Source organism: Poecilia mexicana, unplaced genomic scaffold (genome assembly GCF_051168715.1).
Source record: "Poecilia mexicana isolate PSO_F unplaced genomic scaffold, ASM5116871v1 scaffold_15, whole genome shotgun sequence".
Classification (NCBI taxonomy): domain Eukaryota; kingdom Metazoa; phylum Chordata; class Actinopteri; order Cyprinodontiformes; family Poeciliidae; genus Poecilia; species Poecilia mexicana.
In genome coordinates, this window is record NW_028263384.1 from 8,763,224 (window position 1) to 8,787,601 (window position 24,378).

The 24,378-nt window shown below is 39.2% G+C and overlaps 2 protein-coding genes and 1 long non-coding RNA gene across 5 annotated transcripts; 1 reads left to right on the forward strand and 2 right to left on the reverse strand.

Annotated features, from left to right (window-relative positions):
• Window positions 1-1,749, reverse strand: LOC148155288 (uncharacterized). The gene is made up of 3 exons (XR_015765395.1): window positions 1,406-1,749; window positions 947-1,059; window positions 1-299 (listed from the first exon to the last, which is right to left on the reverse strand). It is a non-coding gene; the product is annotated as an uncharacterized LOC148155288 (long non-coding RNA).
• Window positions 1,750-10,546: 8,797 nt separating this feature from the next.
• On the reverse strand, window positions 10,547-19,141 carry nphp1 (nephronophthisis 1). 3 transcript variants are annotated; one of them, XM_088013035.1, is made up of 21 exons: window positions 18,620-19,140; window positions 18,338-18,399; window positions 18,131-18,191; window positions 17,665-17,798; window positions 17,163-17,355; window positions 16,522-16,623; window positions 16,173-16,336; window positions 15,986-16,028; window positions 15,774-15,861; window positions 15,254-15,348; window positions 14,977-15,105; window positions 14,816-14,890; window positions 14,598-14,708; window positions 14,016-14,098; window positions 13,772-13,848; window positions 13,574-13,673; window positions 11,624-11,736; window positions 11,429-11,502; window positions 11,268-11,312; window positions 11,095-11,125; window positions 10,831-11,008 (listed from the first exon to the last, which is right to left on the reverse strand). In XM_088013035.1, exons 1-21 carry the CDS (start codon window positions 18,683-18,685, stop codon window positions 10,977-10,979), a joined length of 1,878 nt encoding a protein of 625 aa, XP_087869161.1. In that variant the 5' UTR covers window positions 18,686-19,140; the 3' UTR covers window positions 10,831-10,976. The 3 variants fall into 3 exon arrangements, with proteins under 3 accessions (XP_014864062.2, XP_087869161.1, XP_014864063.2); XM_015008577.2 differs by having other exon boundaries at window positions 10,852-11,008; window positions 11,095-11,147; window positions 18,620-19,141; XM_015008576.2 differs by lacking the exon at window positions 11,095-11,125 and having other exon boundaries at window positions 10,547-11,008; window positions 18,620-19,135.
• Window positions 19,142-19,402: 261 nt separating this feature from the next.
• On the forward strand, window positions 19,403-22,761 carry LOC106930800 (uncharacterized). Its single transcript, XM_015008581.2, has 4 exons — window positions 19,403-19,770; window positions 21,210-21,387; window positions 21,529-21,623; window positions 21,843-22,761. Exons 1-4 carry the CDS (start codon window positions 19,444-19,446, stop codon window positions 22,032-22,034), a joined length of 792 nt encoding a protein of 263 aa, XP_014864067.2. The 5' UTR covers window positions 19,403-19,443; the 3' UTR covers window positions 22,035-22,761.
• The last annotated feature ends 1,617 nt before the right edge of the window (window positions 22,762-24,378 follow it).

Consider the following 24,378-nt stretch of genomic DNA (forward strand, 5'->3'; position numbering starts at 1 on the left):
TTTGATTTAACATTTTATTTAAGAAAAGAGGGACAGATCTTTAAACATATTTGATTCCTTTTTGACTGTCAAAACAACAGTCTGTTGTCCACAGAAGAACAGAGTCCATGAAGTTAAGCTTTGTACTGTATGAAGTAGGGAAACAGTACAAGTTGTGGTAACCCCAGTTTGACTCTGGTTGGCATCATTTTGATTCCTTGTGATGTCTTCCTCTCGTTCTGGCGCATAATGAAGCCACTTCTTGACAGTTTTGCTGCAGTCCTCAAGAGTCAGCTTTCGGTCAAACTGCAGGGCAACAGCTGAAAAACACAAAAATAAAAGTGAGGAAGGTGCCAGTTAGAAATATGATAAACATTTGAAAAGTTCTGAAACACAATGAAAGATTAAACACTGTACTGGTTACAGGTCTGAGAACAAATACAAACCATATAGTTCCCCATGTACACTCACTGTTAAATTAATATCTTAATCTTTCATTAATATTTATCTTAATGTTTACATATACAACTGCATTTACCCATCAAGCTGCAGTATAGTGTAGGATTTCCAATATTGATATTAAATCAATATTTAAAATAAAGGGCTGTTTATCAGAAAACCTAACAATAAAACTCAGGGAGGATCAGGTTTATTTAACACACCAGAAACAAATAAATCGAACAAAAGGTGATTTATAGTGTAGTTGGAAAAATTATAATTTATACAGAATAAACTTCCATCAAATAGCTGGTTCAATCTTCCATCAACTACAAATATTTCCAAATAAGTTGATTAAATTCCTTAAAAAGTGTCTATATGCTAATAAAGATCCCACACAAGTAACAATAGTCCAGTTCAGTTTAACCAGTTACCAATCCAAGGATCAACAGACTGAATCAGTCATTAGCAGGTTTAGTTCAGTGTTTCACCTGCCTTACATGTTTAAAGCGTTTCCCTTCTGCCTCACCTTGATTGAATCTGTGGATGATTAACAACCTTCTGCACTTCTTGATGGCTGCAGACGGTCATGTAATCATCCAACTCAGCTGTTCTGGTACAGAGGCTCATTTAACCACGACCCTAAGCATATCATAATAAAAAGTTAAAAACAAGCGATTACTATCACAACAATTTAAAGCCCACCTGGACCAGCCAGCCTTACACTTCCTTGTCCACCACATGCTCTCCCAGACCAAACAATAGGCCCCACCCTATTTTAAAAACTCAAATCCCACAAAATCTCGCAGGATTTCATACTTAGGCCTGGAGTGGTGGGTAAGATGAAAATAATACAAAAGGAGACATGACCTCAACTATTAAAAATATCCGTTTTGCCCCAAAATAACCAGGATTACTATGGGCACAAAACAATGCCCTTATTTTTCAATAAACACATTTAAGATCAAAGTAATATTGAAAAACTTACCATAAAAGTGCTCAGAGGAGAATTCAATTCAGAAGCCGGTAGCAAACAAGCCAGCAGCAAAGTGGCTGTTTGGTTGGGACAAACCACAAGTGTAAAATTGGGGAGGTGGACTGTACAACTCCTAGTACAGACTTGTAGATGTTTTTGTGTCAACACATTATGCACAGTCAGTAATAATATTTACAGACAAGTAAGAAAATGTACAGAAAGGAATCACAACCCACTGTTCTCAACATGTAGTGCTTAATTTGAAACATGATTAACCCCCACCTAGTAATAAAATGTTCTGACCCAGAGCTCAAGGAGGGGGAGGGAAGAAGGGATGAGAGGGGGTAAAGAGGAGAAGGTTGGGAGGAGCGGCTGGGTGAGGGAGGCTTGGGAGGGAGTAGGGGGAGATGAGGAGGTGATGAGGGCTGCAACAAACTGCCCAGATTGCACACAATGGTAAATAAACATTGAATTATAGTCAGAATGGTTGATTTTTGGTTGAGATCAACAACTGATGGTTGATCAACCATCAAACAACCATCCACCTCCAGCCAAGTAACCAATGTTGAAACTGTTTCATTGAGTCAATGTTGTTTTGTGGTTGAAATCTAATGAATGAAATGCTAATGTCTGATCAACGACTGATCAATGTTGAATCAATGTCAGCTCTTTTGCCACACCCCTTCCCCTCCTCTCCTCCTCATCAGAGCTCTGGGTCAGAGCATTTTATTAGTGAGTGGGGGGTATTACATTCTAAATTAACCTCTGTAAAGGATAGTGGGTGAAGATTCATTTCTGTACATTTTCTTTCTTTTTCATAAAAACGTCCTACTGACCATTTGTGTGTGATATATTGATACAAAAACATCTACAACTTACTACAAGGAGTGGAGCGGTCCACCCCCACCATTTACATGAGTGGGATGTCCCAAACACACAGCCACTTCGCTGTTGGCTTGTTGGCAAAAGATGTTAATTCAATGTTGAATTGCTATCATGTGCAATCTGGCCGATAAACGTCAGGGGCCTGGTGATTCGTTAGGGGTCCGATAATTAGCCCCGCCCCCCGGCCCAACGCTGACTTGTTCCGCTAGTGAATCTGGGTACAGAACGGAATCACAACTGTTGTCAACACATAGTGCTTAAGTTAAAACGTGATTAACCCTCACCTAAAAGGGGTTGTGCTGTGGTGGCGCAGGGGTTAAGCACAAACCACAATCAAGGCCTCAGTCCTCAACACAGTTGTCGCAGGTTCAATTCCTGACCTTGGCAACCTTTGCTGCATTACCCCCCTTCTTTCATTACCCACTTTCCTGTTAATTAACTATCAAATAAAGGCCACTAGCCAAAACAATGTTTTAAAAAATGAAAAACCTTCACTTAAAATTAAAGTTGTTTCACCCAATTGAGGGGTAGATGGGCCCAGGTGGGGGGAAAGAGGTGTGTGTGTGTTTTTGGTGGGTGGAGGGAAGGGGGTTGGGCATTTGAATGGCAGGCAGTGGTGAGGGGTGCAAAAAACACCTTACATTGATTGAACACTTTGATTACTAGTTTTTCCCCAAACCTTATCCTCAAGGCAAACTGACCTGCATGCTTTCAGTTCAGCAAAACCTTGTTAATCAAATGTTAATTAAAATCATGTGTGCTGAATTAGGGAAATGGCTAAAACTTGCAGGGCAGTGTGCCTGGTGCCGGTGCTGAAAAACACTGGAATGAATGTTAATTGGCTAGAATTGAATGGTTGTTTGATGGTTGATCCAGCTTCTGTCGTTGACCTGAACCATACATGCAGCCTTTGTGATCATAATTCAACATTGAATTAACACCGTGTGCTATCTGGGTAGTTCTTCCCCAAACCTTGACGTCAATCAAACTGATCTGCGTTTTTTCAGTTCAGCAAAACCCCGTTAATCAGACGTCAATTAGTGTTGAATTAGGGAAATGCCTAAAACTTGTAGGGCCTGGAGGACCAGTGCTGAAACACACTGGATTCGACGTTGGCATTTTATTTATTTGATGTCAACCACAAAACAACATTGATTCAATGACACAGTTTCAACATTAGTTAATTGGCTAGAATTGAATGGTTGTTTTATAGTTGATCCACCATCAGTTGTTGACCTCAACCAAAAATGCAACCTTTGTGATGATAATTCAACATTGAATTAACATATTTTCCAACAAGCCAACAGCGAAGCAGCTGTGTGGTTGGGCTATCCCACTCATGTAAACGGTGGGGGTGGACCGCTCCACTCCTTTTAGTAAGTTGTAGATGTTTTTGTGTCAATATATCACACACACACAGTCAGTGAGAATTGTTATGAACAAGTAAGAAAATGTACAGAAAGGAATCAGCACCCACTATCCTCTACAGTGCTTAATTTAAATGTGATAACACCCGCTCAGTAATAAAATACTCTGACCCAGAGTGCTGATGAGGAGGAGAGGAGGGGAAGGGGTGAGGCAAAACAGCTGACATTGATTCAATATTGATCAGATGTTGATCAGACATCAGCATTTCAGTCATTAGATTTCAACCACAAAACAACATTGATTCAATGACACAGTTTCAACACTGGTTACTTGGGGTTACTTGGCTAGAGGTGGATGGTTGTTTGATGGTTGATCCACCGTCATTTGTCGTCTTCAACCAAAAATCAACCATTAATCAGACTTCGGCATTTCAGTGATCAGATTTCAACCACAAAACAACGTTGATTCAATGTCACAGTTTCAACGGTTTGATTGGATGGTTGTTTGATGGTTGATCCATCGTCATTTGTTGACTTCAACCAAAAATCAACGATTCTAACTATTTTTCAACGTTGATTTAACATCATGTGCTATCTGGGGAGAGACATTTCAGTAATCTAAAACCAATAGAAAAAAATTTAAGCAACCTACTTGCATACTGGATGTGGACTGTTGGATGTAAAATTCATGAGCAGTAAATATTGTGCTAATTATCAGTATTGGACCACAGAAAGCAAGGCGGTTGTAAGCCTTTAAAATTGGGACGCTTTTTATGGGTCGAATAGACTCAAAAATTGTAACAGCAGCTGCGCAGGGGGGCCCAATCTAATTTTTTGTCAGGGGCCCAATATTTCTGGTGGCGCCCCTGCCCCCTAACCTGGGCTTGCATCACAATTCTCTAATCTTAAATGATTCTGGGTCGGGAGAAAATCAAAATTCTGCTGAAAAATGGCATAATCTGGACGTGTCACATCATAGGATAGATGTAGATCGCTTTTTCTGTATTTCGTCTATGAAGGCTTTTTATTCTGGTCAGTTTGAGGAAACATGAAGCAATTTTTAGAGAGATTTACAAATCACAAAACTTTTCATCTTGAAAAGTAAATCTTTGGCATCCTGGGTTTCTGTGCAGTATGAGATGCACAGAAAGCAGAAATGCTAATTCCTAAAGCCAAATATTTTAATTTGCCATTGAAACACAGTGATGCAACAACATTGTATCGGTAACGAAGCTGTGACTTTCTTGTTAATTAACGTAGAAATCCAACAAAGTATCAAGTTACTTTAACCACAGAGCAAACGTCTCTGAATACTTTCCATCGTAAAGTTTGAGTCTCAATATTTTCTCTTCTGTTTTGTGTGAAAACTCACAGCAGACTTGTTGCGAGAGACTCAAACTTTTCCCCCTTTCATCATTTCATATTCATATTTTCTCAAAGCTTTGAATGGATGCACCCGATCACAGCCGCTCCCTATCGTGATAAACACAGTAAGAAATAAAATCTCTTCCAGTGTTATGGCATGCTGATTGGAAAAACACTGAATCACCAATGATTCAACCAATGAACCAATGAAACCGAGAAGCCACTTGTGGGTTTGGCACAGTGGCCTTTTCCAAGAAACTCCTCACAATTTTTTCTAAATACTCTACTTCAACTTTGTTTATAATAGGTTTCTTTTTTCCTACGTTATTTGACTGACCTTTGAACTCAATGACAGCTTGTTTGCAGAGGGCCTTACTAAGTTGCGCTGCAGTTAAACTTGTATTTTTATTAGCTTTGCAATGAAAAAAGAAAGACATTAGTCACTGAGAACCTCAGTGAGTAACCAAGATGTGATTGATCGCTTTGGCTTTGGTAGGATAAAGAGGGGACTGCCTGGGCCTGCAACATAATGCATATTCTGCAAGGTGTGTCAGAATGTATGAGTCCAGGCTGTCAGCATATTCATTTATATTCATGTGAAAATAATTATGACACCCCAGGACAGCTGAGAGTCTCCTTATTTGGACATATGAACAGTCAATGTCGATTTTAATGCACAAGAGAGAAATTCAGAAAATACAAAGAAAAAAAAATAGATACCATATTTGTGCATTCTGTCTAAGTCTTTCATTTAGAGAAACCTGCTCTGCTCTGCGGTGCTGACACTTCCTGCACCCACCTGTTCATCTGTTGTCCTGCTAAAGTCACTCAGGTTTGTTTAGAGACCCTCCTGTGTTGCCGTACAGGTTAAAGTCAGGACAGAAATGAAAGAACAGTTCCTGCTAACAACGTTCAGTCACACTGAAGCGACCACAGAAACCACCCAGTCACTGAGCAGCAACTGTAGACATACATATAAAAAAAAATTTCAGTAAATTATGGTTAATCATAACATTCTGTTTCCACATTCAGGATGGTTTAAAAGAAGTCTTTTTTGTTTCAAACGTAATTTAGAAACTATAAACTGATTGTGCTTCAATGGAAGGATAATTCATCAGCAGCTTTGTTGTATCCAAACGTCCATCGCTGGGTTTTTTTAAAAGCAAAATTTCCCGCTGAGCTCACCAGTCTGACTCTCATGTTTCCACTCAGGTTTGAGCCGTTCCACTGATGACCGCGGTACAAGAACCGTGTAGCACGCTTCTTTCAACTTTCAACCCTGCACTGGAGGGACGCGTTTGGGCCAAAGTAGGTAATGTGATTAATCTGCATTATGTAACACTGATGGCTTAACGTTGCCAACCCTGGTAAATCAATTAATACAATTCAAAAGAAGTACATCAAAACATGAATCCACAGAGAAAAATGAAGTTCTTGGCAACCTCAAAATGTAAAACCCGTCTCACATATTACAACAAATGACACACAATACACATTTCTAGGTTCTTCCTCCATTTTCTGGTGGTTTAAACGCTGCATACTGTCGTCGTGTGTCCTAATAAACTCAGTATGATTATATTTTTCACCATCTGTGAAAGAAATCTCCACATGGATCTCCACGCTATTCTGGATTACTGTTGATTTAATCCTCTATGTGTTTCAAATGATATGATTCAACGCATTACACATTGAAAGAAGCTGTGTTCAAAGGCACACCTTGCACCGGCTCTTTGCATTTAGCTCTGGTTATAACCCTCCCGCCCACAACCCCCCCCCACACACACACACACACACCCACACACACACACACACACACACACACACACACACACACACACACACACTCACACACCTCCATGGGAACTTTGCCAGCTCCGGGAAAATACAATGGATATTTGTCAGGGTCAGGTGTCGCTCAGCAGTGTAATACTCACCAACGGGGAACGACAAAGAATGCATTGTGTATCAAGGCCTCATTGAAAACGTTCCTCGTCAAAACGCCGCGCATTCCATCGGTTAAAAATGAAGGAAAGCATAATAACTTCAAGGTATTTCCACTGTGATCTCTGGCATAAAGATTCACGGATTAGAAAAGGCGGCACAAACCAAACATTAACATGATGGTTCAAAGCCTTTGTGTTTGTACAACTTTGCTCTGGTGAATTTCTGCAAACTGCAGGGGAACGATTCTGTAGCTAACCTTTGACCTCTGCGAAAGAAACACTATTGGCTATCTCAGATCAACAGTCTCGACTCCTGTTTGAGTGTTCCATCAACGTCTCATACAAATAACATTCCTATGGCGTTTGCTTGTCAAATTTAAAAGTACAATTTGAATATATTAAAAGTACTTTTCATCAATCATTTCTGTACTAAAAATACTTTTTTTATTCTGATGTAGTAATCTTGAATCTTTAATAGTATGTTTTCATTAGCATTAAGTGGAAAATTATCATAATTAACTGTAATACAAACTCCAGCGTTTGCATATAACATTTCATATGCCTTTATGCAGCTTGGGAAAGCCCTAAAGATTTATAAAGTCTCGCTCGTCCTTGGGTGCAATTTGCAGACGCCTGAAGGCGATACGTTGGTTTATTCACACTATTCAGGATGGAGACGGGTTCTGTGTCCCGGAGTTGCATTTGTTTTGGAGTGAAATGTGCAAACTAACCCCGGAACAAAGGGGAAAAATGTCCTTGTGAAAATTTTGACCGAAGCTTGTAAGACGGTGAAATGACTAACAGTAAAACTGGGCCTACGCCAATATGGGTTGAAAGACCGCTCAGCGAAAAAGAAGCCATTACTCCCCCCAAAAAAAGAGAGAGAAATAGGGAAGAAAGGCCTTCATTTTTGGAGACGTGTCCTGTGGTCTGATGAAAATTAAAATGAGATGAAGAACACCACAGTGAAGCACAACGGGAAAGGAGAAACCTATAAAATTGATAGCATCATGGGAAAACAACATTATGAGAAACTTTGAAGTGCATCAGTCGGCACGTTGAAGCTTGGACACCAGCGGTTGTTTCAAGTAGACACTAGTCCAGAAGGACAAAAAGTCTATGTTTGGATGTTTTCATCACAAAGTCCTCTATCCAACAGAAACTTTGTGGGCAGAACTGAAAAGTTGTGCCAACAAGGCAACCCTACAAACCTGACTCTGTAACACCAGCTCTGACAGGAGGAACGGGTCAAAATGGCTCCTTCCATCTCTCTTAAACTGTGATTTATTCCAACAGCATACCTTAATTGAATAAATATGATTAAAAATGTATTTATTAGCTCTCCTGGTTTGGTTGAAAGTGTTCACCTCCCTGTGCCCCAGGTTCCCCCCCCCCCCCCTCCAGACATTTTGCCTCCTCCTCAATGACAATGGTTGTCCCGAGGCACAAAGGCAGAACTGGGTGAGAGCGTCTCAATGTTTCCAGCTGACAATAGTAATCAGACTTCTTGTCCTCTCAAAGTACCACTCCTCTCACAAGAAGTAAACATTGAATAATATGCAGAGGGATAACTTTTCAAAATTTCACCCAGTTTTGTTTTCTGGTAGTCGTTTTAAAAGGTTTAGTGGGACTGCTGAATTAACCTGACCAGTGATTCCGCAGGATGTTCTGAAGAATCTTTATTTTGTCCTTTTTTAAGCTCGATCCGGTCGCAAAGGGAGCCAAACTTTCGCCACAGCAACAACGGCGGAATGTGGAAATACGGGATGTGAAATGTGATTCATCTGCAAACACTGAAACTGATAAAGACTCTATTCTAAGTGCATCTGTACTTAGAATAGTACAGATGCTATTCTAAGTACAGAATAGCATCTGTACAGAAGAACCTCTCCAAGAACAACTCAGAGGTGCGTTCATGGACACGCGGACGTCTGAGCTGCCCTTCAGATTAACTGGACCTTCCCTTTAAGTTCAGTGTTAATTGTGCTCATTTTAAGATCAGAAACACGTAAATCGCTAACATAATACACAGAATCAATGGTTGTGATGCTAACTTTTTGTATTTTTCAGCTCATTTTTTTGGGAAATGTGCTGTCAAATAAATGCAAATATTGCATCATTTTTATTTTGGTGTACCGTTTCAATAAATAACATATCGCAAATGTCCGAGCAAGAATGAAACATTTATAAGACGTTCAATAATCTTTACTGTATATGATTTTTATTTATTCCAACATTACACAACATATTTTCTGCAGCATTTAAATGTCGCTTCGTATGTGTGAGCATCTGAGCTCACACTGAACCAGCCTCCCACTGCTCCTCTGCTTTTATACCCGGCTAAAAAAAAACCACGCAAGCTAATTGTTAACTCTAAACAGTGTTCTGCTGTCCTGTAACTCTACACCACACACACACACACACACACACACACACACACACACACACACACACACACACACACACACACACACACACACACACACACACACACACACACGCACACACACATGACTGATGTTGAACTAATGGGTGGAGAAGACTGGAGCTTCTCAGTGACCCGTCAGAGAACACAGCTGAAAGAGCAGCTCAGGTAAATGTTGGAACAAAACGAACAACTGATACCAACTAATGTTTTATTATTAAAAAGTTATTCAAAAATAAACAATACAATATGTACTTTTTACTGTAAAGTGCTTTTGTTAACTTCTAGGCAACACAATTACATTGTAATGTGTGTAAGGATGGATACTGGCATAAAAACCACTAAACTGGCTGAAAAATCTTTGAAGAACATCTGTTAATTTATATTATTACCTGGGTTTGGAAAAAAAATGCTTATCGTGAAAATTTATAAACGTTAAAGCAAAAGCATTGCAAACATGAACTGTTTTCTGTTCTTTTTTTATAATATTGAATATTATTAGATATATCACCATTATTATCATTTTACAACATCTAGTATTGGCATATTTACATTCTTTTGGGAACAAATTGAAGTACGTTTTACAATAGCCTGGCAGTAGAAATCCCAGAAAAATTCCACAGGATTGGCCAGACAAGAGCAGCAAAAATATTAGAGGGGCACAGCTAAAAAAACAAAAACATGACATAACTTTATTTACTTATTTATTTAGAGGAGTTTATATATGTTTCCATTGAAGAATATGACATGGACAAAAAATTTTCAAAAGGGGCCCCTTACCTGTCTTTCCTTGGGGACACCACTGTAGCTGGGGGCGCTGAAGATTTGTGGGTTCAAAAAAAAAGAAGCTTTTTCTCTATCTATTACATGTTTTGTGAACACTATACATTATTCTTTTTCCTTGAATAAACCTTTAAACCCATATTGGGTGAGGCGTTTTTTATCTTTATTGAATTTTCTTGTATTGTAAACAATAGGTAACTATTTACAACTATGATGTCATAACCCTGCCTCCGCCCTGGTAAGATTTAACCAGATGCTTCACAAGTATTTTTTATGCATTACCTCACTATACGGGTTGTCATGGCATTTTGGATAAAAATTTTTGGAGTAAGATATTTCTAGCAATTTCCACTAGTTTATAAAGAATATTTGGGACAACTACAGATTGTTTTAGAACAAATTATTTTTATTTGGACAGTGCCTAAAAAACCCCCATCAAAGTGCTCATAACCATCAGTCCACTTGTGTTAACATGGGTAAAAGCTGGCTTCCGCCCAGAAAAGCTGCATCCTCCTAAATCCAGCCCAGCCAATCACAGGAGGTTTCAGTCCTGGAGGCGATGTCATCGCTACCGAGTCGCAGAAAGGAGATCAAAGGTCAACTCCTCGACATCGAAAGCAAGATGTGAATGAGAGGAGTCAAAAAAGATTCCCGCAGCTGCTGATTGGCCGGTGGCTTGCTGGGAGTTTTTCAGAGTCTCCAGGGTGTTGTAGATGACCCTGGCCCGCTGTTCCTCTGAGGGCGGGTCGGCCCAGCGATAGCAGGGCAGAGAGGGCGAGTGCAGCAGGAAGTACACCGACGACATGTAGACTTTACTAAACTCCTGCTTCAGGTATGACAGGTCTCTCTGCAAACAGAGAATCACACTTTGCTTTATTGCAAAATGCAATATGGTGCAGATTAATTCTCTACATCATTCTTCTGCTTCCTCACTTAAATCTACTGCACCCCCTGCAGGCTGTTCCTGCGATTGCACACACAGAGTCCTTACATAAAAAAACAGACAAAAAACAACCAAACAAGAATTTGTGATGCAGCAACCTAACCAAGCTTTTCACCCGCATCAAATATTCTGACAACATAAGTTAACAGGAATGTATGCGAACCTTCTGTGTTCTGGTCATACTGGTCTCAGCTTCCAGCCAGGCACTCTGAGAAAAAGAAAAATAAATCAAACCAGTGTCTGATGTTTGTGCTTTGACAAAAAAACTGAACCTAATTTGGTGACAGTAAACAAGCGTGACCACAGTTTCCCCTCATTCCTCACCCTGAGGGCATCTAGCAGGTCTGTCTGGTCCAGCAGCTCTGGGAAAGTTGAAAGTATTGGACTGCATATAAGATCTACGTCAGAGACAAAAAGGTAAAAGACGGTGTCACTTTGAGCTGTGGCCACATTGAAGGCATTCTATTTCATTTTTTTTGTGTTTTTTTTTATGTCGGATTAAAGTTGTCGGAATCTTGCCTGCGTTCTGCATGGTGGGTCTGTCCATGAGCAGCGTGTCGGCCAGCAGCTGGCGGTGCAGGACCAGCAGGTGGACGCAGCTCAGACAGTGCAGCAGAGTGTCTGGGAGGAGACTGAAGGGGAACATGAACGTGTCACTCATCTACACCAGCAACTGGAAATATATCAATATAGGGAGAAGAAAACCAAACATTTGGATGTTTTGTTGATAAAATGAAATGTGACACATTCTCCACTGTGTTCACAATTGCTAGAAAAACTGTATTGAGGATCCAACTGTGTAATTGAAAAAAAGGAAACACTACAGCGCTCTTAGCCCATCTGACATGTTAATAAACCGCAAACTAAACTACGTAAATGTTTTGCTTTCTGTTAAGACTGGACAATAAATCAATAACATTATACATCGCGACAGACAGGTGATCAATATCAACAGATAATACATCTGATCGATGTTCAGAATATTCACTGAACTCCAATCCAGAACCGCACAGCATTCTGGGAGATGTAGGCAGAGGAAAGGTTTTAGATGGCTGTTATGGCCCTGGGCCTTATAAGCTGGGCTGCAGGTGTTTTTGTTGTCTGCCTTTGTGCTCCTCCTCTTTACAGGGATCTCCGCTGACCTGTTGGTTTGGAGCACGGAGTATTTAAACCCGGCCGTCTCCACCTTCTGGGTCCACTCGGCCGCTTGTGTTGTTCTGATGTCAGGACTCAACTCCCTTCCTCTTGCACATTTAAGTTTGTCTTTGTTTTTGCTCCTCAACACCTCCATATGCACTCATTACACTCACAACAAGCATTTGCATTACGCCACTGATACTGACTTTCACACTCCGTTGTAGTTTTTGTTAATACCTATTCCTTGTTCTGCACCTTAACCGCTGCATGGTCTCCCGTTTTTGTTACGACCTTGAACCAGTCGTAACAATGGCCAATGTCTCACGGTGAGTTAAGCAAGGTCGATGGCATCGACTGACTCGCTCACTTTTTGGTTACCTAGCAACAGACTGTTGCGTAACTTGTAAAAACAACGATTCGAGCGGAAACTGTGAATGAGACAGGAAAGGTCATGCTTCTGGTTTGGCAGCATTTCAGATATTTAAAACAGAAAACTTATGAATAATTATTGATGTTGACAATTATTGATATTGGCTGATAGGAAACGCTTATACGATGTTAGGTTTTTCAACCGTATCATCCAGCTCTACTTTCTATTGACAACGTCTATGTGTGCTCGTCTATGTGTTTTTGGGTAACTATTAGTGTGCACAACTAAAAACCATTACATCAACTGGATTTTCCATCATTGTTTAAAGTGATAGCAATGAGTCCATATAAAAACTGATCCTAAGATGTTAATAAATAAATCTGACATTTATTTTGCTAATTCTAAATGGTAATGGTGGCGGTGAAGGTGGTAGGGCTACTGATGGATATTCATTTTTTTACACTGCCGTTATACCTTCTCGCTAAACATTTTTATAGCCCGAAATCTGTTCCACGCATGGAAAAGTACATTCCCTACAGCTTCTTTTCCTGACTAGTTGAGCTTGAGTGTTTCTGCCAAGACAGAAAAAAAAGAGAAAAATATTGCATAGCAAAGTGTGCCAAGCTTTTAGGAGCATTGCATGGTAGACCTGGTGACTGTTGCCAAAAAAGCCTTAAAATAAATTATAAGTGAAGTGTCTGAGTCCAGTTTTGTAAATCTGAACATGTTTCAGGAGAAAAGTAATCTATTTTAAAGTTAGTCTGAAATAATATTAAGTGTGAAACATTTTGGTATGTAAAATGGATCTGCTGTCACTTTAATCGCCCACACGTGTAAATCCAAGCAGAGCCAGGAATGCGTCTGACTGAAACTTGGGAGTGATTTATTGATCACATAATCCTCTGCATGTGTTCAAGCTTGGCACCTGGCTCTTCTCGCTGTTTTCCCCCATTCCCCCCTACCTGAGTTGCGTTCTGGTCCGACTGCTTGCCGATTTCAACTTAACAATCAGTTTGGGCTGCCGTCGGGTCTGGAGCATCTGCTGAAAAACGCCACCCGGAGCTAGGAAGCCGAGAAAAGATACAAAATAGACTCTTTTCTGTTTGTTTGTTTGGACATCATCTGTTACCATTTTAAAAAGTTTGGCTTCTTTTCCTTACATCTTCTCGAAACGGGTGCTTCCAACATGACATTCTTCTCGTAGGGCGTTCCGCCATTTATTGGCAGTTCATAGGTTCTATGCAGGAGATTGGACAACATATTGAATTCAATTAAGGTTGGATTTCCTCAGTAGGAAATCATGAAAAAATTTGCTTATTTTTCCGGCTTTTAACTACTTTTACATTGACGTACAAACAAGTTCTGTATATTTTCTTTTATTCATCGACATCTCTTCTCATTTACCTGTTTTGGAGTGGATTTCCGCTGTCATCAGTTAGTTTGAGGAAAGTCCAACCACAGCTCAGGTCTCCTCTCTCACCTGTCGACTTAAAATCACACATCACATCTTACAGGTGACCTATTATGCTTCCTTGAACAGGCTAAGATAGGTCTATGAGATATACAAAACAGAATAAATTTTTTTTCATAAAATCCTTCTTAGATAATAAGAATGATTTTTAGTCTCTTGTCAGAATGAGCTGTTTTAGAGTCTTGTGTCATTTTAAATCCAAATAAGCTGCTACTGGCCACTGGCGTTGAGTGTAAGCCCCTAAACTCAACGCTTACACTCATACATGAAAATGGCTCCACACAGCTGTGTAATATACAACCGGACGGCTTTGAAAAGCAGAACTGGAGCCTCCTGCGGAACCAACAAGAATGTAGAGGCAGTGCTTGCTGATTTGTGACGTTACATTCAGAAGGTTTTTGAAACGGCTCATTTTCCAGACACCAAAAAACACTTAGTTTGTTTTAAGAAGCAGTACAGACAAAAACAGAAGTAAATTTTACATGACATAATACATGTCTCACATGAACACTTACGTTTCGCAAAAAAGTGACTCCAAGTTCAAAAAGAACTCCAATGTTCGGAGACAAAGAGTTGCAGCGAAGGAAGCAGTCTCCGTCCAGGATAGTTGGCAAGATGCTGGTCATCTGACAAACGTAAAATGCAGAAATGAGTAAACATCTTTACCTCTACAGAGGTAAACATGATCTCAGTGTTCAATGTTTATGATGTGGCAGCCTGAGTCCTCCCAAACCCTCGGAGAGAAGTTCCATGTCTTTGGGTTCTTTGAGGTGTACGACGCCCTCACCGTGTGGATGTTACTCAACACCTGGAAAATATGTTACGGTCTAGTTTAAGTAAATTACATACAGAGAGGATAACTATGTTGTATGTAACAGAGAAAAGGCCTGATACCTGCGTTCCATCAAAGGCACACATACGGATGTGTCTGCTGAGGACCTGAACTCCGACCCCAGGAGTGGGAATCATCTTGCAGCTCCACAAATTAAAACAAACACAGTTCCTGACCTGGCGAGCGCGGACCTGCACAAGTTAACAAAAGTAACCCTGTTCTTGTCAGAATGGGTCATAACTGGGTAAATACTGCAAACTCCAGAAAGAAACATAGTTAAATTAGACACTATGAAGGTTGCACAGTAATAAAAACATGCATGCACAGAGAAGCGCTCACCCTGCCGGTGTCTGGGTCTAAGAAGAGATCTTTAAAGGACAGCTGTGATTGGCTGAGCTCGGGTTGAATATAGTGACTTCCTCTGTGTCGCTCCCCTTTAAAAAGACAAGACAAAAACCTTGACAGTTTCACCTTTTAATCAAACAATATATAAAATAAGTGGTTTCCCCACGGAGAGTATATTTACTAACAATGTTTACTAACAATTTTTAAGCACGTGTACAAAATGGTTTCTTTACAGGTTTGAAGGGATTATATGATCACGTGTGGCTGCAAATGGGGGACGAATTGGCCGAATTGATCCAGAGCCACGTTTTTGACAAGCAGCTTCTTGCAGAATCATGCAAGTTTAATCAATCTGTTCATTGTTGTTTTAACAGAACAGTTCTGGGGTTTAACATTTTACAAAATCCAAATGAGTTCTCATGTAACCCAGAGTTTTGCAGCTCGATAAGGACAGCGGTCGTGCATACAGAGAGAGAGAGAGGCAAAGAGAGAGTAACACTAGATGCATAATGACCTTCTTCTGCCAGGAGTTTACTGAGAGTTGATGGCCTGAATCCTGAAGGAATGGCTCCCATTGCTGACAGCACATCTGTTGTATCAATCTGCACGTACAATTAATGTCGTGTAATTAACAAAAATATTTGAAGTTTTTATTTGGAGACAGCAATATTACCAATAGCATCAGAAGGTAGAGAATATATATTTATGGCAGATACACAGTTTTACCTCCGTCAGAGCCTTTCTGACAGTTGACCAGTTAGACGCTTTGCTGTGAAAGATAAATGAACGCAAAACAAATAAACAAAGAGGACTGCTAAGATTACTTTTACATTATCTCATAGTAATTTGAAAAACATCCAGAATCAGGATAAATCACTGACAATTTAACCTGGGTAAATATATGATGTCATACCTTTTGTTGCCATCGTCGGCCTCATCTTCAACTTCATCTTCCTCTTCCTCCTGTTCCGACTGCTGGACTTCATCATCTTCGTCATCGTCTTCATCATCATCTTCATCAGAATCCTCATCTTCATCAGAATCCTCGTCTTGCTCATCGTTAACACCAACGCCAACCTAATAAAAATCAAAATGCAAAAAAAAAGCAAAGACTTTTGCACAAAAAAAAAAAAAAAAGCATAAAAAACGTACAACACCGGCAGGTTATATTTTAATTTTATTGGTAAAATTTTGAATTAAGATTTTCAGTAAAGTGCAGGTGAAATTTAAACAGCTGTGGTTTTCCGTATTTCTGCAGTTACCTTCAGATAGGTTTTAGGAACAACTCCTTTGTTCCCTTTGTTGTCCTGAGCCAGCCACCATCCATCTGCTGTCTTTTTAATTATCTTCAACACTTCTCCTTTCTGAAAAGGTAAGAACGTTTCAAGAAACGAGCCTTAGCTTTAGCGATGAAATCACAGAAAAAGGCTTTCAAATACTCAACAACTTATGATCAAGACAACATTGGGGGGGAAAAAAGAGCCACAAAGCAGACAGAATCCACTTATTTCTATTATGTGTCATTTATCCCAGAAGCACTGCACATAGATTGTGTTAAGACACCAACACTGGACATTAGATTAAAATAATGTTCCCTTTTAAAAGTATTCACACCCCTTAAACTTGTTTATACTTTGTCAATGTACAGTCAAAACCTTCAATGTATTTTATAGGAATTTTATGTAATTGATCGGCACAAATCAGCTTGATGGAGATGAAAGGGCAACACAGAAGCCTTTAGTGCCCTCTTCTGTTTTATCTTTCTACTGCATGTTGTAATTGAATTCTTAGTTAAGGCTGGAAGAATTTGACAATAGGATATTGAAATAATTTTACCTCACTAGCTACCAAAACTTTATGCATTATCGCCTGCACAGCTATCGACAGACATACAGCCATTTACCCGAACAGACAGATCTCCTTCCTGCTCTGCTTTGAAATCGCTGAGGACCTTGTAGATTTGAGGGGCTGACTGAGAGGGCGGCTTTTCAGGCGTACTCCCATCCCCTTCATCTTTACCATCACTGTCTTCCTCAGAATCATCGTCGCTGTCGTCGTCGTCACTATTGTTGTCAGTATCTTTTGTTGAAGCATTGCTACAAGTACAAAACAAAAACGGAAAAAAATAATGTCAGAATTGAGGATTATTTATGTAGCGCGTTTTATTGACATAATCACAGAGAGAATTCTGGTAAAACAAAGCATACTCATAAATGTGAATGAATAAAATTTAGAAAAAAAAATTCCAACACATCATACTGTACATGTCAAACAAATTAGACAAAACATAAGAAAAATGTGTATACAAGATGTAAACTATGAATCAAATGTTGAGTGTTTTTATTTTGTCTATTAATACATCTTGTATTTTATTATTTACTTGAAGCATACATAGTGGAGCTTACCCAGCTTGAGTGCTGGGGCCTGGTGGTGAAAGCTCCAGAGACAGGGTGGCCAGACGCTCCAAGATGTTTCCCAGACGTCTCTCCTCTTCTAGTTTCCTCTGATCATAGTTTCCCACTGGAGCCAGCTCATCAGCCTGAAAAACAAAATCAACAAAGTCAAGTTAGTGACAACTTGAACAACAAAGTTAGTTTGGCAGATGCACCATAAAATTATAGAGAAATTTTCTGATAAAGTATCATAATATATAGCATTATGAAAGTATTATTTTCATTTATTTAGTGCTGTAGCACATTACGTTTCTTGCAAATGTATTACTGAAACTGTGTCAGAAACAATATTCGTCTTTCTGGAAGATGAATATCTTTAAGAAATAAGGTATATTAATATTTAAGTAGATATATAATATCGGCTATAATGGGGAGTTTCCCAAATATCATTTAATATGTCTAATACCAAGACACATACCTTTGTCAAATTCTGTAGAGCCTTTAGAGTCTTTTCTGCAGAAACTTGCAACTCATAGCATCTGTTCAAGATATTCAGATTTAAACCAAATAAATAAATGTGCTAAAAACCAAACAGAGACTAGATGAAAGGAATTAAATAACATTTAAAATTAAATGAAGATAAAAGCAGAAATATGGCTGCCACCAGTCCTTTATAACTGCCCACCTATGCAGTGCCTCCTCTTTGGATCCATTTTGGCTCTTCACACTCTTTTCCAGACTGTCAAGCTGTTTCACAGCAAAACAATGAAACTCTATGCGTAATCAAGTCTCAATTGTACAAAAAAATACATGTTCCATATCTGTTTAAATCTGCGTTAACATTGTATTTGGCTATGGCTTCAGTAATAAAAACTCTACGCTTCAGTTGAGGTTCGTTAATAAAAATCATAATTCATCGTTTGAAGAGTAAACTGTAACAAAGTTAAGGCGTCTTTCTCTAACAAACCTGTCTTTTGACTTCGTCCACTTCTCTTTGTGCGAGTTGCAGCGGTCCTCGCCTTTTCGGAGGCATTTAAGAGCTCTTTGGTTCACAAACACTTTTTGTTAGCCGAACGCTTAGCTACTAACTGCTATTACGCTTCCACTGGTCGCTAGGCAACTGACTTCTTCTTTGGATGTTGTTGCGGTGGTTCGCTTATATCTGGGTTTCTTCCCTTTCTCTTTTATTCATTAGGCATTTGTCACATATATATTTTTTACATATGTTTCAGTCTTTGGTTCTTAGTGCATAATTACAAAATCTATCAGACTACATTTTAACTCAAAAATTATCACTGGCCGTTACCGCCATCTACTGGGCTAAACTTGTCATTGTCGTATGTGTATCCACCAAAGGTGAAAACTTATATTTCACAAATTTATTTATTTGCCACTTTTTGTTTGTTTTCTTATTTATTTTTTACTCCATTAATTATCTCTTGTTGTATTATGTATACTTCATAATGGGCACGTGCAATAAATTGTATAAGTGGTTTTAAAAGTGGCCTGTAGAGGGCGTAACTTTCTTGTTGTGAAACATGTTGCCTTCAAGTACACCTTGTTTTTTTTCTTACCGTCTTTAAGAAATAACTTTCCACAAAGTTTAAACAAGTCAACGACGGAACCTCAAAAATATACCATAACTTAAAATATATTTGCTAAAAGTGACAGGTATTTAAACCTCCTAGATCTTCTTCAGACTCTTAGGTGTCATAAATACGAGGCGTTGAGTGATTTTGAAGGCAGCAAAACGATACTTATTACGTCACATGTGCTGGTGAAACGCTTGCCATGGCTGCTCCAGTCGCTCTCATTCAAGGTGCCAGCAGAGGACTGGGGCTTGAATTCTGCAAACACATATTAAAAAACAAAAGCCTCGCTGCTGTCGTAGCGACATGCCGAAACCCGGACAGAGCGGCGGAGCTGTGGGGCCTAGCGGGACAACACCGGGGCAGACTCACGGTCCTCAAGCTGGACGTGAACCTGGAAGAGGACATCCGCGAAGCAGCTGAGCGCGTGAAGGAGAACTTCGGTCGGGTGGATCTCCTCGTGAACTCTGCGGCGATGCTTCACCCCACCGGGAAAGGAGAAACTAGTCTGAGGGATGTTTCTGCGCAGGTACAGCGTGATTTGACAAACTTTTTTTTTGTTTGTTTTTGCAAAGATTGGAGTCAAAACTTTCTCTAGAAATGATGTCAAACATTTTTAAAGATATTTTAAGTGGCAACTTAACTTTAGTTTGCGAGGTTCCTTTGATTCTGAACACACGGATTCATATGAACAATAACATTACCTTTTGACTGATAAGTTGTTTATTACATTGGCTTGGTTGGACGTTGTGGTTTGGACACCACTTTAACTTAAATTTATTCGCACGTTACAGCCACAAACCTCGGAGCGTTTTGTTTGAATTTTATGTTAAAGTCCATCAGAAAGAATATGAAAAAGAAGCCTCCCTTGATTCAACACACTATAGATCCACATCAGCTACAACTGTAAGTTTTTTGGAGTGGGTCTCTATCAATTTTGCACATCTAGACACAACATTTGTTCGATTATTTGCAGAACAGTTCAAGTTTAGTCAAATTTGATAGAGGGCATAGATCAAAATAAATTTCCAAGTGTTTCCTCTTCCTTCAGCTCGCAGATCTTTGCATGACTACCTTTTGCCCTGTCAACAGATTCTCCTGAGCTGTGGATTTCTGCAGCTCCTCCAGAGGTACTATTTATCTCTTGACTCTTGCTATGATCAACGCTGACCTTGCGTTGGATTACAGTTTAAATAGACAACTACATATTTGTGAGTAGACCTTCTGTAAGCCCCTTTCAGATCATAGTCTTAGAATTAACATGCAACCTCCTATGGTGGATCACACCACGCTAATCAATCTGTATAGATCACAGGCCATGTGTTCTCAGTGTGTGCATTGCGGACTTCTACTGCTTTTGAAGCTGTATTTTCTTTTTATCATGTCACTATCACACGTTTTTTTCTAAATCCAACGCTTGCAGATCGTAGTAGCTCCACATTTAACTACCTCCAGAAGTGGTTTTGCGGCATAATATTGGTGGGATGACTCCTACTCCCATTTCTTGTTGGAACCTTACAGTCGATCATGGGGGTATAAAGTACATGTGTCAGTCATGGAATGAAAGTATTATCTGTATAGTCTTCTATTTTTGGATGATGGATTGAATGGCCGTCCATGAAATGTTCACGACTACTGCAGAAGACCTGTATTCATAATGAGAAAACATTTCACACAGAGTCTGGACAGATGGATGTTTATTTAATAGGTAACTTCTGAAGGCAGTTGGTTGCACATAACTTTATTTAGGGGCAGCAGAGTAAAGGAGGCTAAATACAATATTTCTTTTTTTTTGTCTGAAAACTATGTGTCCCAATGAACTGAGGTTGCTGGCTGTAATGTGACTAAATAGGAAGAAAGTTGCGTTGCAAGAATGCTTTTGTAAGACATTGCAATAACTGTCTGGATTTTTAACGCATTTTTGCATTCATAAGATGCACATCACAGCTCAGTTTTTACCTTTTTTAGGGCATCATATCCACCTTGACGACCAATACGGTGGGACCCCTGGTAATGGCCAAATATTTTAGCCCTCTCCTTCAGAAGGGCGGCGGCGCCTTCGGTCAGCAGCCTCAAGAGAAAGCGAAGCAGCACAGCGGCATCATCGTCAACATCACAGCTAAAGTTGGGTCCATTGGAGACAACGGTATCTTCAGTGTGACATGTGGTTCACAATGCCCTTCTTTGTGCTTCACATAACATGTAGACTTAAGCAGAGAATAAAGCCAAGAGTAAAATCTTATGTAATGTGCTTCTTCTTCTCCCAATCCCCTCTGCCACGCCCCAGGTCTTGGTGGCTGGTACAGCTACAGAATGTCTAAAGCAGCTCTCAACATGGCTACCAGGAATTTATCCATAGAACTTGGCCGCAGTCGACCCAAGGTAAACGTTCGCTCAACTTTGTATTTTGGGAAACTACTCTTTTTATCCAGTTGAATAGGAAACTCACGTATGGTCATTATGTTTTTTTGTTAATTTATAAATTAATTTATAAAGTTGATTTCTGTCTGAACTTCTGTCCCGATAACAATCCAAGTACAAGCAAAAACTATGGACGAAAGTATTTCTAAGCACCTCCAGTTTCTTTTCCGCTGCTTCCAGGTGGTGTGTGTGTCTTTACATCCGGGAACAGTTAACACAGACCTTTCCAGGCCTTATCACCGGAATGTGCCAAACGACAAGCTGTTCAGTGCTGAACACTCTGTGAACTGTCTGATGGGCATCATTAATTCACTGAGCATCGAAAAGACCGGGAAGGCGTACAGCTGGGACGGGACCGAGCTTCCTTGGTAGAACCAAAACAGTTCGCAAGGCATACATGTGATTTTAGCCTCTTTGTGCAAACTGTGTGAGCAGGTCATGCTGCGATAAACATGAATTTTACCATTGACTCAATGAAAACAAACCGGGTGTTTTTTAACATAATAATCAAGTCACAGAGAAACCTTCCTTTCTACCTCAACACCAAAGTGCATAAATTGGAATAACTCCTTAAAGACAATGTATGGCCCTAAGTTATAAGACTGTTTTAACAACATGTTCACAAATAAAAGTTGTGAAATACTTGGTGTGTATGATCTGAACTTACAGATGTGCAAGTAAACTTTTAATCACTGTATCTATCTCTGAGTTGGATTTTGATGTCGGGCTGGTTAAGACTCTTCCGCCTCTCCAATTTGGATGTCCGTCTTCAAGGTGTTTATCTGTATTGTTTTTTTGTAATTAAGAACTTGGCTATTTCTATCAGCTTGGACCAGATTCTTCCCATTTGAAGAAAAACAACCCCAAAACATTTTTAAGTATGAGGTTGGAGTTTTCAGTGCTGCATGGTGTTTGCTTCATTCATGTGTCCTCCTTGGCTTGACTTTCAGCTCACAAAAAGGATCTTCACCAAACAGTGCAAATCTAGCTCCTCCAGGGGCAGGGTGTTCTCACTTTTTCCTTATGAAGAACACATTTATCTTCTGTTAAAGTTATTTTTTTGTTGTTTAAGTACAATTAAATCACTTTCTTTCTCTGACCTAATTCCATTCTATTTTCCCCACACAAGTGTTGAAAATGAAATCTGTTGAAATCTGTCTGCAAATACTGAAGATGAGGAAACATGTTTAGAAAAGAATTAAGCTTGCTTTATCTGGGCCCTGGATGCAAATGTAGTCCAGTTTTCCAAGAGAATCAAAGCAGCTTCTCCAAACGGACAACGATCTGCTGTCTTGTTGGGCCTTGCAAACATTTTAAATATGCTGCGAGTGCAACACAGGCTGAAAATATCTCAGAAAGAAAAGTGAGTTCAGTTTCAGGAAATATGGCAGTAATATTATTGTAGAAAGCAGTCATAACGAGTTTACTCCAAGTCAGCAGAGCCTGGTTGCATATAAGGATTCTAAATGTACAATTTCAAACCACTATCAAAGTGTGGCTTAATTTTAATAGTGCAATAAAAGGCTTGTAAACAGCCTGACTGTGTGTAACTAATCTGTAATGTGATTTGTGAATTGAGTTACTAAAATGAACATTTTCAACAAATATTTTAACTTATTGGCATGCACCTCATTGTCTGGGTTATGAATAAACTCACCTTTTAATGGTTTTATGTACATTAACATAATTCCTATGAAGTCTGGTTTGCATTTTGTGCACTTAAAAGACAATAACATAGCACAGTGAAATTTCTAAATTCATAAGGGAGTAAATACACCTAAGTGTATTTACTACACTTAGGTTATGTAGTAAATTTGTTTTCACATTTTTTCCCCGTCAATGAATAACACAAGCACTCCTTAACCAGAAGAGGGCAGCATTTGGTATAAACAGGTCTCACCTTCCATCTTTTTTTTTCTCTCTTACTACTCTATCAAGTTTGGATTGAAGGGCCCACTGCTTACTTTTGATTATCTCCATATAATATTGTTACTTAATTATAATCTAATTAGGACTATCTATTTGAGAATATCACTTTAATGTGTATCAATACAGTCTGTTTCTAGAGGTGAATTTTTATATGGTACATCATCACAAAGTGGGGCATAACTGACATGAATATGGCACAAGATTTTCAAAAATGTTTTAAAAATAAAAATCTAACATGCATTTGTAGAAACACATTTTTCTGCAGTTCAATTTAAACCATTCAAATTAAATAAAAAAAAACTTTGGTTCTTTTATTAAACAATTAGTAAACAAAGCAACTATTATGAATAGCACCTTTATTAGTTCATTGATGATTGATAAAACTGTTTAAACAACAATTATAGTGAAGTAAAATAGCTAATTATAGATGATCATAGCTGCAGGTTTTGGGGAGCACTTAGCTTTACACATCGAGACAAAATTGTTCATACATTTTCGCCATTCAGTTGCATTTAATTTTCATTTGATTTAATTAATATTGGACAAGCTGAACAGATCCCATCACACATAAAACAAATCACATCTTTTTCTCTGCTGTGACAAAACCACTGACTGTGGCCCAATAACTACAAGTGAACGACTACACTTCAATTATGAACAATACTGTGGTCTGAACGCACATTCCTATGACTACCTCATGACAAACTAAATAGAGTACATCCATGTCAGCCAACATGGATTTACTCCATATGTTATTCACTACATTATAACCATAGCATTGCAGCTA